Source organism: Brachyhypopomus gauderio, unplaced genomic scaffold, assembly GCF_052324685.1.
Source record: "Brachyhypopomus gauderio isolate BG-103 unplaced genomic scaffold, BGAUD_0.2 sc68, whole genome shotgun sequence".
Classification (NCBI taxonomy): Eukaryota; Metazoa; Chordata; class Actinopteri; order Gymnotiformes; family Hypopomidae; genus Brachyhypopomus; species Brachyhypopomus gauderio.
In genome coordinates this window covers 1,957,035-1,975,725 of record NW_027506889.1, presented here as the reverse complement: position 1 = coordinate 1,975,725, position 18,691 = coordinate 1,957,035, and the positions used below count along the sequence as shown (strand labels likewise).

At 45.0% G+C, this 18,691-nt stretch overlaps 2 protein-coding genes across 6 annotated transcripts; one reads left to right on the top strand and one right to left on the bottom strand.

The window, feature by feature from the left end:
* Positions 1 to 208: 208 nt before the first annotated feature.
* On the top strand, positions 209 to 9,980 carry psip1a (PC4 and SFRS1 interacting protein 1a). 5 transcript variants are annotated; one of them, XM_076989514.1, is made up of 17 exons: positions 209 to 396; positions 780 to 889; positions 995 to 1,071; positions 1,257 to 1,395; positions 2,248 to 2,352; positions 2,748 to 2,858; positions 4,227 to 4,286; positions 4,539 to 4,602; positions 4,821 to 4,902; positions 5,125 to 5,320; positions 6,178 to 6,272; positions 6,916 to 6,968; positions 7,072 to 7,142; positions 7,681 to 7,782; positions 8,451 to 8,652; positions 8,931 to 9,024; positions 9,139 to 9,980. In XM_076989514.1, exons 2-17 carry the CDS (start codon positions 818 to 820, stop codon positions 9,164 to 9,166), a joined length of 1,551 nt encoding a protein of 516 aa, XP_076845629.1. In that variant the 5' UTR covers positions 209 to 396; positions 780 to 817; the 3' UTR covers positions 9,167 to 9,980. The 5 variants fall into 5 exon arrangements, with proteins under 5 accessions (XP_076845629.1, XP_076845626.1, XP_076845631.1 ...); XM_076989511.1 differs by having other exon boundaries at positions 211 to 396; positions 4,821 to 4,917; XM_076989512.1 differs by lacking the exon at positions 209 to 396 and adding an exon at positions 411 to 655 and having other exon boundaries at positions 4,821 to 4,917.
* A 369-nt stretch (positions 9,981 to 10,349) lies between these two features.
* On the bottom strand, positions 10,350 to 15,277 carry snapc3 (small nuclear RNA activating complex, polypeptide 3). Its single transcript, XM_076989539.1, has 9 exons — positions 15,023 to 15,277; positions 14,832 to 14,915; positions 14,634 to 14,715; positions 14,363 to 14,467; positions 14,079 to 14,228; positions 13,911 to 13,993; positions 13,173 to 13,331; positions 12,694 to 12,801; positions 10,350 to 11,233 (listed from the first exon to the last, which is right to left on the bottom strand). The coding sequence occupies exons 1-9, from the start codon at positions 15,253 to 15,255 to the stop codon at positions 11,086 to 11,088; spliced, it is 1,152 nt and encodes a 383-aa protein (XP_076845654.1). The 5' UTR covers positions 15,256 to 15,277; the 3' UTR covers positions 10,350 to 11,085.
* Positions 15,278 to 18,691: the final 3,414 nt, after the last annotated feature.

The window sequence follows — 18,691 nt, the reverse complement described above, 5'->3', positions numbered from 1 at the left end:
CTAAAATACGATTTGAAGTAGGCCAAGTAGACTATTAACTATACTAATTAGTATTGGGCCAGCATAACTCTACTTCCACTTGCGCGTGCCGGTTCTTGTGGCGCTCCTGCACGGAATCTCTTGCGTCCATTCATAGGAACGTTTAAATGTACTATGGTTTTTAGTAAAACATAAATCAGATTATTAAGTTAGGAATCAGTTGGATATTACGTGGAAGTTTAAAAGTAGCGTACTACCATAACGTTCCGCAATGGGCGAACGTTAAAACTTTCAAAAGAAGCAGCGAATCCCACGTCGCCCCCCCTCCGTGAAGCGGTGTTGGTACATTCCTGCGCTCCGCTGCGCGGGAGGAGAGAGGCGTGTTGGTCCTGCTGCTAACGAGGAGCCTCCACTCCGGTACGTCAACGGTACACACGACATTTCAGAACAAAACAAACCTTAAAATGCGCTCTTTGACAGCGATATGGGTGACCACTTCACTTTTTAGGGCGCATGCCACGTTCAACGTTGCTGTTAGTGTTTTAATGTCGCTAAAATGGTAGCTAACTGAGCTAGCGTCGCTGTGACTCGGTAAAAACGAGACGCGTTGGTCCGGCGTGTTTTGGGTTTGAACGTCCTCGCCTGTTCGGCCGAACGTGAACGCGAGCACTGCGCGGTGTGTTGAGATGACGAACCAGCGGTCCTGGGCCACGTTTCTGTTAGTTTGTGTCCAGCCAGTGGACATGTGGTGGTGGTGGGGGGTGTGTATCTGGCCTTGAGAAACAATCTTTCTGTTTCAGGTTGAGTTTCATCACATCAAGGTGTTCAAACACGAAGAATGACTCGAGAGTACAAACCCGGCGACCTGATCTTCGCCAAGATGAAGGGCTATCCTCACTGGCCCGCCAGGGTGAGCACTCCTCCCGCAACACCACTGCGGTACCAGGTGTCTTCTCCCTGCAATGTCACTCTCCTTTTTCTATTCATTTCGATGTTTTATTCGTTTTATTGTTAGATCGATGAAGTGCCAGATGGCGCCGTGAAGCCGTCTAACGTTAAGTTCCCCATCTTCTTCTTCGGGACTCATGAAACGTGAGCACGTCTCTCACACTCTGCTAAAGTAGCTTTGAAACTATCGCAGTCTGGTACTACAGAAATTTTCACATTCTGCATTGCCTTCACAGACGAGTCTATTTTGTTTCGGTTTAATACATCTCAGTCTTGCATCAATAAAAAATCGATGATCCATAGTTGTGTTGATGATTTTGTTGTTTCAGGGCATTCTTGGGTCCCAAAGACATCTTTCCTTATTTACCCAACAAAGAGAAATATGCCAAACCCAACAAGAGGAAGGGCTTCAATGAAGGCTTGTGGGAGATTGAGAATAACCCCACAGTTGAGCTTAATGGACAGAAGGTATCGTGTGTGCTCTTTATGTATTTACATCTGTCAGCATCTGTGTTCATAAACATATATGTTGTGAGTGCAGATCTGTCTTTCTCAGCCTATTCATAAAGAAGGCCAGGATGGGTGTAGTTTAGTGTGTGAGTTTTTGATCTTACAGATGATTTGGAAATTAACCAGTGAATGGAATCAAGTGTCCAAGAGCAGGGAAAGCAAGCAGGGCAATTTAAAAACACTTTTCGTATGCTACACGTTATGATTCCATTTTATGAATATGTCTTGTTAGTGCACGGGCAGATAGCAAGCTGTCACAAGACCTTTAGTGCTTGTGAATCTGGTAGGATGGAATGGTGGTATGGTATGATCACTGGTATTGTAGAATTGTGGTATTGTAGAATGGTGGTATGATCACTGATATTGTAGAATTGTGGCATTCTAAAATGGTGGTATGATCACTGGTATTGTAGAATTGTGGCATTCTAAAATGGTGGTATGATCACTGGTATTGTAGAATTGTGGCATTCTAAAATGGTGGTATGATCACTGGTATTGTAGAATTGTGGTATTCTAGAATGGTGGTATGATCACTGGTATTGTAGAATTGTGGTATTCTAGAATGGTGGTATGATCACTGGTTTTGTAGAATTGTGATATTCTAGAATGGTGGTATGATTACTGGTATTGTAGAATTGTGGTATTCTAGAATGGTGGAATGATCACTGGTATTGTAGAATGGTGGTATGATCACTGGTATTATATAATTGTGGTATACTATAAGGGTGGTCTATAAAGCCTTTTTGCATTTCAGTGTGTGTATATCACTTGGATGCTTATATTTGGTGGCTGTGTACATTTTCTGTCCAGGTGATGGCAGTGGAAGCCCCTTCTGATAAAGAATCGGACAGTGGCCCTGAAGGTGAAGAAGAGGCCAGTGAGAAGACTCAGGAAAAAAGGAAGAAGGCTGCCAAAGTAAGTGTGTTTGACTCACTGAGGTCCGTGACCTGTAGCACGGTTCCCAGACCACTTCTCCTCACCCAGCCAGGACTGCGAGCTGCTTCAGCAAAGGCAGCCTTTCAGCCAAACGTCATGTAGCCGGGCCCCCGAGGTCCTGGCTCTGGTGATCCAGGCACTGGACCAGAACAAAGCATGGTTTCACTGGCTGCCCTTGAGGACTGGGTTGGAGGCTTGGGCTCTATTGTCCCATCCTCCCCCCACCCCACCCCGCTCAGTCCTGCGGACGCCTGCCCAGAGCACCTCGATGGAATGCTGCATTCCAAGTCTGAATGGACTGGGCCCTGAGAGTGAGGTGGGCCTGATAATGTAACTCCTGCGCCATGGGGCCCTGTGTGTTTGGACTCATGCAGGTGACTGACAATCAGGCAGGGGAGGAGGAGGAGGAGGAGGAGGAGGATGAGGAGGAGGAGGAGGAAGGTGATGGCATGGAGGTGTCTGAACAGGGCCCTCTAGTGGAGGAAGTATGTACTGTTAATGTCTGCATGGGGAAGGGGGAGGCGTGGCTTTGTAGTGTTTCGTTGTTTTCTCCCCCCCCCCCCCCCCCCCCCCCAATATATCGGGGTAGAGTTGTCTGCATGTGAAGCTTGGTGAGGGCTGGGGGTGGGCGTGGGAGAACGCCACGCTCGTTGCCATAGTGCTGCTGGGGTGTATCCTCCGCTGGCAGGGTGGGACGGTGCAGCTTGCCGTCGTCTGTTGACCTCGGTCGCTGGTCTCTAGGCTTGGCGCAGTGCCTACCTGACCAGACACACACACACACACACACACACACCTGGGCGTCTTTTCACACTCAGAGTGCTCATAGGTGAACAGATTGGTTGCCTGTGAATTGAAAACGGCATTTATCACAACACACCCGTTGTCATAAATGATGTTTTGATGACCGGTTCTGCATGATCAGTGGGGGTATCTTCATATTTTTTTTATCTTAATCATTCATCTGCTTTTGTTCTTTGCATGTCGTCTCGTTTCTGAGTCATCTTAATCACCCTCGGACTGTATGGTCCATTCCTGGGTGCATTGGCCTGACTGCAGGAAATGGAGTGTTGCATGTGGTACCCCAGTGTACCATCCTAAATCTCCCTCTCGGTGTCTTTACTTTTCTTAAGAACATGCCAGTCCTGCTGGCTTTCAATCATCAAGTGGACATTCTTACTTACTGTAGTCATCTAACCTTTATATGGGTTTTGTATCTTACGTCATATAATCTTAGCTTTGTATACAAAACAGTGTGTTATTTTTCACTTGTCTCTTTTGTACAAAGGTAAGTTTTTATTCTACAGGTAAGTTGACATAAATCCTTCACAAATTGCAAAGCCAGAGAGTATCATCTCTAATAGCCTGAAACTGCTCTTGTCAAACCATCTATTTATCCTTTTGACCTCATAAAGCCAATGGAGAGGTAATAGCTTCCACTGTGCTGTGATTGGATTAGACCCATCAGAAAAGAACTGGACTCCCTCTGTGATCCAGAATACACTTTTATAGATGATTCCAAATAATTTGATGACCTTAATTATCTATAAACATTCCAAATATCAGAACTCATGAATTCCTTTCCATTGAATTAAGTCGAAGGTTTTATCATTTTGTAATAGTATAATCAAAGGCAGTCATAATGGTAAGGGGGGAAACTCCATCTGTATTTTAAACTGAATGTTTGGTCACTTGGTGAAAGCAGGTTTGACTCTGATTGGTTTCAGACTGTTTGGGCTACAACAGAATGCACCGCTGATAGGCTGATACTCAGACTAGGGAGTTGTCCCATTGGCTTGCATCAAAATAGGTAATGCAGTGTGTTTCTAGAATAAAATATTTCATATTATTCCCAGGAGTCCTCGCAAAAGAAATCCACAGATGATGCAAAAAGTAAAAGAGGGAGGAAGAAAAGGGTAAGAGCACAAGACCTTCCAGGGCCTGTTCACCTCAGGGAGCCGTCAAGTTAAGGTCCGCAGCGGGTTGGAGGTCCGAAGACAGCTGCTCAAAATTTCATTAATAAAAAAAAAAATCTTGAATCCAGAGCTCTGGCAGCTTCCATCTTGCTTGCTAATCTGATTTGAGGCCCATGTGCTAGTGAGATATGGTTTTATATACACTGACCGCACACCCGTCTCACCAGCTCTTAATCACGTCTGTTTGTTTAGGGAGAAGCTGACCAGGAGTCTGAGAAGGAGGACGCAGGTGGTAGTCCCACCTCCAGCCCTGCAGGTGGAGCCTGGTTCTCTTATAAAACTGATCTCAGTTGTCATTCATTGATCAGAGTATATTAGGTTTGCAGCATCTGTTTACTGGAGCCAGTTGTGTTAGAGATTAGTCAGTTCTAATCTAACGGTGACAGTAGCAGTATCTTTATTTAGCTGTAATAGAATTAGGATTTCTTCTTCTACTTTTTAAAAAGTGTCTGTACATTTGTGTGTGTGTGTCAGGCGGGGATGGACCAGCTCCAAAGCGTAGAGGCAGGAAGCCCAAAGCTGAAAAAATGCTTCAGCAGCAACAGGCTTCACACGGGTCAGCCAATGACATGTGAGAGAGAGAAGCTGTGTGTGTGTGTGTGTGTGTGTGTGTGTGTGTGTGTGTGTGTGTGTGTGTGTGTGTGTGTGTGTCAGTCCTTGACTTGTTGGGATTTGTGATTGTAACTCTGGAGTGAACGGTCATTTTCTGTGTTTGGAAACTGGGAGAGCAGCTGTGTGTGTGTGTGATTCTCACCTGGTCCGTGCACATTCCCCTCAGAGACACCGGCACCGATCCGGACCGGAAACGCAAGAGAGGGCCTGAGGACAAAGGCAGGGCTTCAGAGGGTGAGGACGAGGGGCGAGCCGATGGTAAGAAGAGGAAGGAGGAGATTAAAGGAGGGAAGAAAGAACCGGAGGCTAAGAGGAGACGGAACACAAAGGAGGAGAGCTCCTCTGACTCTGAGGATGAAGGGGTACACACACACACACACACACACACCCTTCAGAATTGCATCATTAAATGAAGGTTTCTGAACCCAGTCCTCAGGCCTCAAACACTCCAACACACATGAACCAAGCTGTTGGCACTAATTGGTCAGAACAAAATGAACTGGGTGTTACCAAAGGACTGGGTTGAGGAAAAGTGATTAACATAGACCTACAAGTAGCAGACGGCGATGAAGACGGGGTCCGTGTGGGGATGTTCAGGACTTGGTCTGAGAGATCCCAATGGATCACCCCCTGTTTAGTCATGCCCCATTTACACTCCCTAATGACTTTCATAATGGGCTGAAAAGTGGTGAAGACCAGTCTCCGGAAGGTTCTACACAGAACAGCTCCTTCTGGCAGCATCTGTGCTGTCGGAGAAGACATAAAATCTTCATAGTCACTTCTTTTCTTGGTGTGGAATTTCTGATTGACACCACACCCCACGATCTCAAAGATGACTTCCAGTTTATATGCTGTGTATTGTCTGTCCATCCCCCAAAGACTCAGTTTTTGCTTAAGCTATGCTGAAAGAGACTCAGGAGGAACTGATCTGTACGTTGTCAGGATTTGCCTAAACCAGACTGCACAGAGCCCGTGTTAAATGTTTTACGCCAGCTCTCTTTGAAGAAGCAAGCAGAGGTCCTTCAGGGACGCAGCTCAAAGCTAGACACCTGCTGTGAACTTGTTGAAACATGTTTATTGATTCTTTTTAGACCATTTGCCAATATGGTTTGAGACTTTACAGGTATATGCATGGTCACTCAGATATCCTTGGCTTGGAAAAAAAAAGTAAGGGTGGAGAGTCCTGGTGATGGTGGTTGTTGTGTTGAACTGTGGGTAGAGGACCGGTGGACCTGGACGCAAACGCTCAACACTGAAGCCCGCGGCCGACTCGGAGAAGGAGGAGAGACGTCGCAGACCTGACGAGCTCAAAGAGTGAGAGAGAGACACACACTCACACCACTGTCAGACACATGTGCACGTTCATGCAGAATGTACTCCTTAGACACACGTGCCCAGTAACGTGTGGACTGTATGTTCTCTCACACACACACATGCACACGCTTCCCAGATCTGTTTGATCTTAATTCCACATATAATATCCTGCACACAAGTGCTACATATTTATAGAAATATGTCAGGATTTCTGTTGTAGTGAACCTGTATGAACTATTCCCTCATGTACAGATGTCATGGTGAGAAACACATGGTGTGTATAACAAATGAATCAGAAGTGTAAGTAACTGCAGCCCTGTTTGGACGCGGCAACAATCGTTGTCCATCTGTGGTTTCTGGGTCATATCCAGCAGTGCTATGCTCTTGGTTTCCGGCCTTTACAATCAGCCCTGTTTAAGGGAGGAGCTTCTTAAATCAGCACTCCCATTCAGGGGAGGAGCTTCTGAAGTCAGCACTCCCATTCAGGGGAGGAGCTTCTGAAGTCAGCACTCCCATTCAGGGGAGGAGCTTTTGGAATCGGCCCTCCCCTTCGAGGTGGGGCATTTGGACTGAAGTCTATTAGAGGGAAGTGCTCTCTGCAGTGCTTCCTCCCCTAATCTCATTCTGGTTCCCTTTCTTTCAGATTAGGGAAAGAAGATGGCAAGAAAGATGAAAGGCGAGGAGAGAAGAAGAAGGGTGAGCGGCTGGTGACTCCACGTCCTGATGTCTGATGTCTTCTCTGGTGATGTTGTTGGGCTTTGCTTTTTACCAATTGGAACCATTTGTCCCATCAACACAGAAGTGTCCACGGAGTCCAGGCTGCAGAGATTACACGGAGAGATTAAGATCTCGCTGAAGATTGATAATCCGGTAAATTTAAATCATTCTCAGACATTAAATGTTGGCACAATGGGCCGGTAAGTAGGATGGTGATCCATGAGGAACAGATCAAGGGGATCCGGGGATATGGCTGTTAAAATGTGAAAGCAGATTCAAGCCATCTTTTTTGTTTGTTTCTGTTTTGGGCACTCAACTAACATCTGCATCACTACACTAACCAATCAGGAAACTTCAGCATAGAGTAGTTATATTAACCGATCAGAAAACCTGCTTGTCGATTATTTTGACGGCTAGGCTAAGTGCTAAGCATAGATATTTCTTAGGGGTGGAGCTTTTGGGAAGTGTGGCTGGAGGTTTTGGGATTAAAGAGAGGGAAAGGAATCTTTATATGGCTAAGTCTAAAAATCGATTTAGGGCAGTTTTGTGCTTCTGTTTCTGCAGCCGTCCCCATGACTCCTTTTGCCCTTACGTGCTCTATCCCACAAGTCTCATTTCTGCAGCTGTCTGTTTTGAGGAGTGAATACCTGTGGATCTGTGATTAATAGTTTTTTGGGTTTGTTTTTTGCAGGATGTGAAGAAGTGTCTGGTGGCCCTGGATGAACTGAGTACCCTGCAGGTCACCACCCAGCACCTGCAGAAGCACTGTGAGCTCATCTCCACGCTGAAGAAGGTGTGCACCGTTCTCTCGCCTCTCAACAGCACGCTGTCATGGCTGCATGAAGCCCCAGTGCAGAACAGTGTGTTGGGGTCACACCATTAACGCTCTGTTTTCATTCAGAAAGCAGAGTAGACCCCAGTCCGTTTTCATCCACACCTCGGGCTGCACTGTCCACCTCGGGTTTGATTCTGTCTTGGAGAACTGAAACATGTCTCATTTTGCCCATTTAACTATTGCTGAATGTTAATATACAAAAAGAATCAAAATCAACCAAATTGATCGTCAGATCATAACTATACACATTACACACTAAACAAGTGTAATTGCAAGGTTCTATTTTAAACAAATTTTTTGTAGAAATTTTTTCATAAACGTTTTCCATAAAAATGTTTGTTAAGGTCTGCACGGTGATTCTAAAGCATTGTTATACTGCTGTTTGTGTAAAATGGTTGAACAGATGTCCAGAGCTACTCTCAACTGTGACTCTCCGTGAATAAATGTACGCAGAATAAAAACGCTAACATGCGTACACACAGTGCATCAGACCCATGCAGATTTGTTTTTTGTCCAAGTGTCATGTTTCATCTGAAGAGGCTAATTTTTTACAAGTACCCACAGTCCTCCACAATGACAAGTTTGGATTTTTATGTTGTTTCTTTTTATCTCTCCTTGGTCCCCAGATCCGCAGGTTCAAGGCCAGTCAAGATATCATGGACAAGGCCACCATGCTGTATAACAAGTTTAAGACCATGTTCCTGGTGGGCGAGGGCGAAGCGGTGCTCAGTCAGGTGATCAACAAGTCTCTGGCAGAGCAGCGGCAGTTCGAGGAGGCCAAGAAGGGGGCGCTGAAGAGAGCGGAACAGGCCAAAGAGCCCAGTGCAGGTGTGTGAAGCCCCGCCCCCAAACACCCCACCCTCAGCTCCTCGTGCACGTCTCTTGCATTTCTATACATTTACAGAATGAGGACTTGTAAAAATAGTGGTGTGTAGCTCATTTGGCTTGTGCTGTATAAACCAACGGGGACTTTTATTATGCATCCTAGGTCCAGTTTTACATTTTTTTTTATACAGAATGTGAAGTTGTCGCAAATGAACATTTGCCGTTATTACTTATAATATAGCGCAACTGATTATCGTGTGTGTGTCCATGTCCCACCACAGATAGGGTTTTAAACGGGGACTCTAGCCCTGAGGAGAAGACCACAGAGGCTGAGAGTGAGAGAGCAGAAGACCCCGTAGCACTGGAGAAGAGCAGGTGGAGAGACTGATTCACACCGACACCCACACACTAGCGCTCTCCCCTCTGTAGTGAAGCCTCCGTGATGTAGGTGTGCTCTAATGTGTGTGTCTGTCCTGTGTACTGTGGCAGTGTGGTCAACCCAACAGACTCTGGCTGACTCTGACACACCAGTGGCAGTCCTGCTGCTTTCCCCTGGAAACTCACTGTGGGTTGGACGCACAAGTCCTTGCACAAGGACAGAAGTCACTTTCACACGCCAGCCCCTACCTCCCCCCCCTTCCCCTCACCCCGACAGAGGCCCCGGGAGTCGTGAAGACTTTAAGTGATATGATGACGTTTTAGATACAGATGTTTTTAACGCCAGTGTGTTCGTTTTAGCCTCAGGAGTGTTTTCGAAGTAGTGACACGTTTCTCATGACTTGGGTTTAAATTGTGTAATTGTTATACTTCATCAGACTTCATCATTTTGACCGTTAATCCATGCTGATTGTACTGAAGGTCTCAGACAGGAAACATTCCCAAATGTCCTTTCAGCTGCTAGAAGTTGGAATTGTCCACAAACACTGAAGTGATGCGGAAAGCGTGGGGTTTGTAGCCGTTTGGGTCAGTTCCGGTTCTGGAGAACCCTACTGTGAGTGGGTCAACCCATTTTCTCACCTGACTCCACTCTCCAGTGTCGCAACGGACACTGAAAACTGGTTTGCCGTCACTAATGAAGTGGTATTTGTGGTTTATGTTCTGTACTGTTTCATGATGCAGTAGCAAGTGTGTGTACATATTTCAGTTTTCCCAGATAGAAGGGTGTTCAGAAAACTTGTTTTGATATGGAAGTGCTTCTTGTTTTTGTTTCTCCTGCTACATGTCTGTTGTCTTGAGCTGTTCTGTCTCTAGCATTTGTGTATATAAGAGTACAGTATTTTTGTGCCTGTTCTAAACCTGTTTTGGCCTCATTAAAGTAGTGCTTACCTCAAGCTCTTTGTTTCTTATTGTATATTTGCATCTTATGGATTATGCTGGAACACACCTGCATCACACAAGGACCCAGGTGTGGCCTAATGTCATTCAAATACAAGCTTTAAAAACTCAATAGTTCTACAAAATATTAGACCAAGACGTCAACAGATCAGCTTCTGTCACCATTGTTCTGGACTGTTGATCTGGTGTGAAAACTGAGAAACCACAGTGAAGTCAGGTGCTTCCTTCTCCTTTACCTGAGATCAGGTATGTGGTTTGTCTCAGCATTACCTCAGGAGTAGATCCTTCAAGTGAAGTGAAGATACCTAGCAGTGTACTGTTGTAGTGGAAGGTAGATAGTTTCATCTTTACAAATGTTGACAAAAAATTTTAAATCAGTTTATTGGCTTAAGGATCGTGCATTCCAAAAACGTTGGCCTAGAATTAATAAGCATTTCTCTAGAATACATGTATTCAAATGAGCATTTCTCTAGAATGCACACTTTGCATTCTAAGGCACACTGCTCTAGAATAAGTATTCAAATAAGCGTTTCTCTAGAATAAGTGAGCTTTCTGGTGTTGCTTACTGCTCTCGTCTCTAAGCCATGTCTGAAGGGTTTTCCCAGGACCACCACCCTGAAATACTGGTGGCCAACAGGTTATAAAACTCCCAGAAAATATAAACATTTTCTACATACTTGTTAAGTTGCTGTGACCAGTTAAATGAGGATCATTTTCATTTCTGTGTGAGTAACCTAGAGAACCTGTTCCCACTGTCCCAGATCAGGACAAATCAGGTACTGATGCAGAATGTACTGCGATCCTTATTTTGGCCTTATCCTTATGAAATGCAACAATTATTTCTTCAATTTTTATTTAGAAAACACTCAAAATATTGCACCCCAAGCAGGGGTGCCCGTCAACCCAGACAAAAGTGCAGGATGAGGTTTTCAGCACTGTATGTGCAGCCTTCTCCCCATCAAGGACCTGCAGCTGTCTCTAAAACGTAGACAGCTCCAGGCGTGAACCAGCAGACAGAACCTCTGACTGGTGGGTTATTTACAGCAACAGTGAAAAAACGAAAAGTGAGAGGGCCCAGCCCTTGAACGGCTTGAGAACATGTCAGTTAAATGCTCCAGGGTCAATGTAGGCATACGCCTTGAAATCGCCTAGTTTGTTCCCATGTTCGTCGTAGTGAAACATGCGGAAGCATTGGTCACAGTACAGGCAGGGATCCACCGGAGCTAGGGCATCATCGGTCGTAATCCATCTACAACATGGGTTAAAGCAAGAAATTTTCATTTGACTGAAAAATTTTTCCTGGCAAAAGACAATGCCAGCAATTACTGAAAATGTAGTGTAGTTGGGACACGGCCTCTTTTGCCTAATTCTACACAATAAACACATTTATAAAGTATATTTATCTAAACAGCCTGTGTAAGGAGAGAAGAGAGAATGAACACCTGAGCAATAAATGTACATAAATGTTTATATAATGGAGTTATCTGGGGGTCCTCTTCCAGAAAATTATTTAAAGATCAAGTCAAATTTAGTGAATCCTGGTGAGAGGTATGAAGCTCTCTTGTTTTTATCAGATTCACCATCGCAAAAACATAAGCCGTAAGATTACATGCTTTAAGTAGGTATGTTACAAAAAATTAACACCACTGGATAGAGCTTTTAAATACAAACAGAACAACACCATCCATGTTAAGCCTGGTTTAAGCCTTTATACTTGACGCAGCACGAGTGGCGTGAGCAGCGCGAGGGTCCGCACGCCGAAAATGACGTAATCGCGGTGGCTCCACCCGTGCGCGAGAGCCTCGCAGTTTTGTAACTTCGCGCGCACAGCGCTTCAGTGCAGTGAACCAAGTCATGTTTGCCGGGTTCATACACCTTTATAATGTGGAATTAAAGCACTTGTACGTCACTTTCAAGGTCCATTTCAACGCGTTCTCAACGTTAAATTTAAGTTAAATATTTATACATATACTCGAAATGACTCGAAATAATTGGCTTTTTATCACATTATTTAATGGTGGTTTATTTTCAAAACGCCCAATCTTAACGACTTCACGTTCTCTCATGTTTCGTCCTGGAATTACAAGAGGCTCGTATTTGTTAACGTAATAACTGTTTAGTCAGACAGATATTTGTTGTGAAACAAAGTAGTTACATTTTCAAGCATTTTAAAGTACTTTAGCCTAAATTCCAGCACTAATGCAACATTACAATTGGTCAGGTAAATGTTCATTCCCCTGTTTTGAGGGGTGTTTCTTTATACTACCACATATTGCTTCGGACTACACTGCAAAAAGAATGTGACGCAGCAAGTAGCCTCCGCCGTTCGCGCAGGTGTACAGAGTCGCGCGCTACGATCACGCCAGGCAGGAGGGGGGTAAAAACTTTTCTACGTAACATCCGCAAATCTGAAGGCGGAATGAACCGCAAGTCAATCAAATGACACCGCCGTCATCCATCCAGCGCTGATGAGCGCCAGTGAGAATCATATTTCGGCCACAAAACAGATAGCACGCGCGTGTGTTGTTTATTATGATTTGACGGATTTTTTCCCCAAAAAAATCAAATGACGGAAATCCGTCGTAGTGACGGAGAACTTTAACCCATGATCTACAACGAATCAGAGACCACCACCGATCAACCACAACCGTCATCTAAATGAAACGGGAAAAGATGACTGTAAAGGATGGCAGGAATGACATCACTCACCTGCTGATGTAGAGGTGGCACACGCAGCACTTCCGGGTTGGAACCCTGTGCTTGTGGGTCAGGAGTGGGTAAAACGTCCTGTCTAGGCAGTCATCTCTGTGCATGAGCCTGATACAGCAATCAACATAAAAATGGACCCAGCAGCTGCTCATTAGTTAAAGGCAGACAACACACTAAAAATGTAAAAACGACTCAAGATGACTTGAAATAAACCATCACATGGAATGAACCTCGTGGTTTTAATGGCAACTACAAGCTGCAAGCTTATTGTCTTAACACAGAAATGAGGGTCACGTTCCCCCTGCTTGTGGTTTCTCTGTGGTGTTCATTCTCACAGAAGTGTAATTGAAGGATTTTACCTGCCAGAATACCGATTTCTAATCTGAAGGTGTAACACTTGACAAACGCAGATATGTAACAGCACACATTTACTGTGAATGTTCTGATGTACTGTTAGATGAGGAACGTGAGAGGCTGACCTGACATCAGTGAGAATGATCACGTGCTCACAGTCGCCCTGGTGACAGTACAGGTACGGATATCCCACCTTCATTCTTAGGTCATAGAAAGTTGTATCCTCCATTTTGGCTGTTTTGAAATCTGGGAAGTCATTTTTTTTTGTCCAATCTCTTGTGGTCCTTTAGAAGCAAACAAACAAAAATATGTACTCATTTAAATTACATATGAGCCATCTACTGGCACCAGTTTGTCAACAAATATAATACTTCAAATGTTACATTGGGGCTGTAAGCTGTCTCCCCGTGAGCACATCCATACACCAGAAGACTATAAATAAAATGGTTCCATGGGTAAATTCTGGTTTCTCTCTAGCAAGAGAGACATAACATGCACTTCAGGATTTGGGGCAGAAGATACAGATCATTATCTGAACAGAATGCTGGGTATTCAAACTGATCAGCCCACATGGCTTTCACATCCGTATTCAGCTTTAAGATGTCCGTCATCCTGAGGTCCCCAGACAGGACTCTCCCCTGCCAGCCTGTTCCACTTTACCCTGACTCACTGTAGGACCAGTGATGTGCCTGTTCCTGCATGTTTGGGCACTACAGGAGTATAAATGGATTTAAAAGTCTAGACTAAAATGTATACAGACGGCACGCAGTGGGACGTTAACCTTGGCACACTTAGCCAGTGTGTGCCTGACTCCTCCTACTGGCATTCACTGGGATCATTCACTGGGATCTGGTGAGTCTTACTTGCTGATATCCCGACATTCTGAGAACCGCATGTCATTGAAGAAAGTTCCCTCAAAGAAGAAGAAGGCAGATTTGTAGTGGTCCTACATACAGAAAAGTGAGAATTTTAGTTCGAAATTCTGTATCTGTATCTGTATTCTCACCAAGCGATTTATTTTCAAGCCAGACCTTGCTGAGGAACTGCGGCACCATGTCAGGCGTGTTGCTAAATTCACCGAACACCTGCAGGTCGCTGACACAGCAGATGGCGTCCCTCAACTCCGTCAGTTTCTGAGAGCCCAGAACATGCAGGGTCTGGTAGGCCCTTACATGCTTAAACTGAGCCCAGACAAACAGACACATTTCATTCAGTTAGCTATCACAACACTGCATAACCTGGAAATGATGCGTTTCCATTAGCATACAACCTGGAAATGATACACTACTGCTGTAGTGTTAGGAGACAGTCTTACCCGCTCAAAGAGGACAGGGTACAAGACGTTGAAACTCAGAAGGATCTCTCCCTCGGGTATGAGATCCACAGAGTCTTCTGGCCTTCTTCCTACAGCAAGCAACTCCTGCAACATCCGAAAGTAAACGCATCACCACAGACACACTGCAAGAGCACAACGTTGCTGGGCAGCAAAGCAAGAGTTAACCAGCTTTTGTTAAGTGGTCTATATTTTTCTGATCCGTTGAATGATACACATTACACGCCATGTTATGATTCCTTACTGAACTCACCATTTCGTTGGCATAAACATCATGTCTTCCAATGCTGTCACGGATAAGACCCTTCTTATAATCTTGTCTCCTCTTTCGAAGTCTGATAAAATACACACAAACCATTACTACTAAAAGAGTTGCTATGAAAAAAGACATAAACAGAAGAGATCAGCACGTGCAGTTCCGAGCGCAGTAACATCCGTCTCCCCTACGCACTTTAAGGTGGCGAGTTGTGGTTCTGGGGGTACAGCTTCAGTGTCGGGGGGGTCGTCCTCTGGGTAGCTTCGCAAAGAGTCAGTGCTGGAAAAGGAGAGCCGTCAACACACACAATAACTGACAGTACGCGTTCGTGCTGTTCCTATATACCTATATGAAGGTATCTAGCTAGTTCTCCTGGTTAACTTTACCTGCATATTGTTTTGAGTTCTGCCAACGTCTCCGGAGTGATTCCCATCTCGTTCATAAATTTCAAGTCCTCTGCCTCAGGGGGCGTCTGAGTATATGAATACGTTTCAGGATGCAGTACGTCTAACCATTGGTTTCTGAGTGTGCCAATATGAAACGGTGTGGAATTCACGTCGACATGTTCATAAACTGGCACATTTTCGTCCACAGTATTCATGCCGCCGCCTTCCGCCATGTTTATTTGTTACGAGTTAACGACGCAAGGTTTTCTGGGACTTGCAGTTCCTCTCATGACTACATAAATGGCCCTTATGTAAATCACACAGTTCCTGTTGCGTACAAATTATACTATTATCAAGATGTAAAATGTCCTCAGTAAAGTACTGGACATGTGTATACTTTGTGGTGTATATGGACAAAAAAACTTTGTTTTTTTAACACGAAGATAAAGTCTGGATAAGGAAAGTAGCATTTAAATAATACAGTGTTGTCTATTATATATTTGTAACCAGGTTGGTCTGTCACTTGTGTATAATTACACAAAATGTACTGTATTTGTTTATCTGTTTATCTACTTGTGAATACGTGGGATCCAGACTCCTCCCCTTTCTGTTTCTTCTTCTGTGGTGTTTTCCCCCAAGTATAAATAGCAACCACCTAGCTTGACTCTCCCCTTTTCATTTTAATATCATGGGAGAGGTATGTCACTATTCGCCCATTTTATTTCAGTTATGGTGGTGATGGACAAATGTTTTACAAATATCTGTTATTTGTGCTTCACTCACTTTTCTTCCATTATGCTTTTAGAGGCGCTTGAGTGAGTTTTTCAGCTTTGTTCTATGCACTTGCTATGTACTAACAGGTATGTGTAGCAAGGCATGCACGTTGCGCGAGCGCTCCCTTTTTCATTTTAATATCGCGGGAGAGAGGAGCTGGAGTGAGTTTTTCAGCTTTGTTCTATGCACTTGCAGGGTTGCCAACTCTCACGCATTGAGCGTGAGACACACGCATTTGACTGTCTTCACACGCTCTCACGCCACACTTCCGATTTCTCACGCCAAAAAAAAATCTAGTTTATTTACCTCTGATCCATGTCTATGATTCAATGAGTTACTAGTTCGCTCTGGCGCCAACCACTGGCGATCGATTAATCTCGATATAATGCTTAATTTGTGTCCATTTTACTCCGCCCCGGTAACAATTTACGTTTACCCCCCCGGTCAACAACTTACGTTCGCCACCCCCACTTCGCGGACCTGCGTGTTGGCGTGGACTGCTGCACCCCACCTGTCGTCGCGGGCCGTACTTCTGGATCTTCCCTGCTGCTCTATGCTGCTGCTAGCCGTGCCGTTGGACAGTGTTACATTCATCAGGTTTTTTTTTTCTCTTTTCTTAAAGTTAGCGATCGCGCAGTTTGTTGCTGATATCGCGAGCGAGTGATTATTGGTAAATTTTGAATGTATATATGTCCCTGTAGATGTTATATTGATGATAGTTGATCCGACGAAAGTTTTATGTTTGATTCAGATTTTTTTTTTCTTCGTGTGTCGCATATATTTGCGCAGGAATTCTTTTTTTTTTCTTTCTCCTTTCCCTCGCGACTGGACAGTACTCTAGTTTCACTCCTTTTAGCTCCATTTTGAGTTAACCCGTTTTGCTTGCTGTATAAAAGAACAACTGCCGTTACTATGGCTGAACAGAATTTTAAGGAGCCTTCAGATACACTTGGTTTGGGGAGGGGTAGGAAATTATTTTTCTTTTGGTAGGGGCAGACCAGTAGCCGAATATGGACATGATATTCACCATTCGGATATACCGACGTCGGACCCAGTGGCTAGCTCCACCCCTATTGTTAATGCACGGACTCGGCCCGCCCAGGTTATTTCGAGAGTTTAGCAGTATGATCACAGATCTGGCTAAGGAAATTGGTGAGAATGTGGCTGCGAGTCTTGCCACCATAGGACTGCGGGTAGCCAGTCAGGCCCTTCTGATCCATCACAGTTGAAAATTGTGGTCCAATCAGAAACTAAAGCACCACCATACTTTAGGGGAGATGGTACAGACGCATTCTGTATCCATGAATGGGAGGATATGATGAAGTGTTACTTATCTAGGTCCAATTGTGAGACACATGCAGAGAGGTTTGATCTGACAATGTCCAAATTGTCAAGCAAGGCTAGAGACAAAGTGAAGGTATCCCTTCGTTGCCGACTGGAGCTAGGTGATGCTGACCTACCGGCTGCAGTGTTCGATATCCTCAGGCGCAACTTTAGCAAACTGGCCTACTGTAGTCTACCCATGAAGGATTTTTATAACACTTAGCCACAGCCCGGTGAATGTGCTATGGATTACTGGATTTGCTTGAACAAATCTATTGATGCAGCTAACGAGTGTCTCCGCAGGAGGGGTAAACTAGTTGAGGATGCGGGTGCTGAGGTTGCCATGATGTTCGTCAATCACTGTCCTGATCCCAACCTCTTTCTAACATTTCAACTAAAGCCACCAGAGGAATTGACTGCAGCCGAGGAACAGAGGCGTCTGGAAACAATGTTGGACAGTCTAGAGCAGGTATCACCAAATGGCGGACCGCGGTCCGGATCCGGACCCAATCACATTCCTGATTAACTGGATACGGACCCAAATGCCAAAAAAATTTTAACGGGAGACTATATTTTAACCGGAGAATTTATTTTCAGACGAGTGTTACGTTCACCACCCATTTGCGAGCTGTTTTGAAAAGTGTTTTTTTTTTTATGATTTTTTTTTTCAATCGCGCTATCCGCTCTTATTTTGAAATCGCGCACCGCGATCTCAAGACGATGCTGGCGATTGCCTCTGGCAACAACAAACGGATAGCAGACGCCCAAATGCGTTCACCAACCCCGCCCCCCCCCACCCCCCCGGAAATGGCCCCTTCAGTGATTGAAAAAATTAAATGTGGCCCGTCATCATTTCTATTTGAGTACCCCTGGTCTAGAGGATTGATGGTTCAGTCCCAGCAAACTATGAGCATGGCCTGCTCTGCCCAGACCCAAATTAACCCCACCTGCCAATACACACGTGATTCCCCTGTAGCAGTTGGTGGGCCAGTGAATCATTTCAGTTCCCCATCCGGTCCCGTTACTGATCAGGGACAGGTTCAGTCTGTAGTAGGTCAGCAGAGTCATCTTTCGCTCGACACTCCCGTTATGCAAACGTCAAGTGCTACTCCAGCACCATCTGTGGCCGAGCATGCTACCCAGCAATTGGTGGGTGTATTTGACAGAGTTTTGTCTTTGTGCACTTCATCTGTTGGCAGCGACCCGCATGGTCGTGAGTGGTTTGACCGATCCCAGGCGAGGCTGGCAGCATGCTGCATGCAGAGTCTGTAAATCGGCAGAGCACACAACACACGCACACTGCAAGTTGTTTAGGTTGTGTCTTACCTGTTTCAAATCTGGCCACGTGAAACGCAATTGCCCGTTAGTTGCTCAGCAGTCACCCAGACCCGTGCCTCTCCCATCTGATGCTGATTTAAACTAGCTAGCCCATGCGATGAGAGGGTAAACATGGACAGCATTAGGGACACCCTCACTGAAGTGCTGGACCCATTCACTATATATATGAACTGTTGTGAAAGCTTTCCTGATGATAAAGTCATTTTTGAGGGCTCGCAGAAGCTTGGGGGAGCT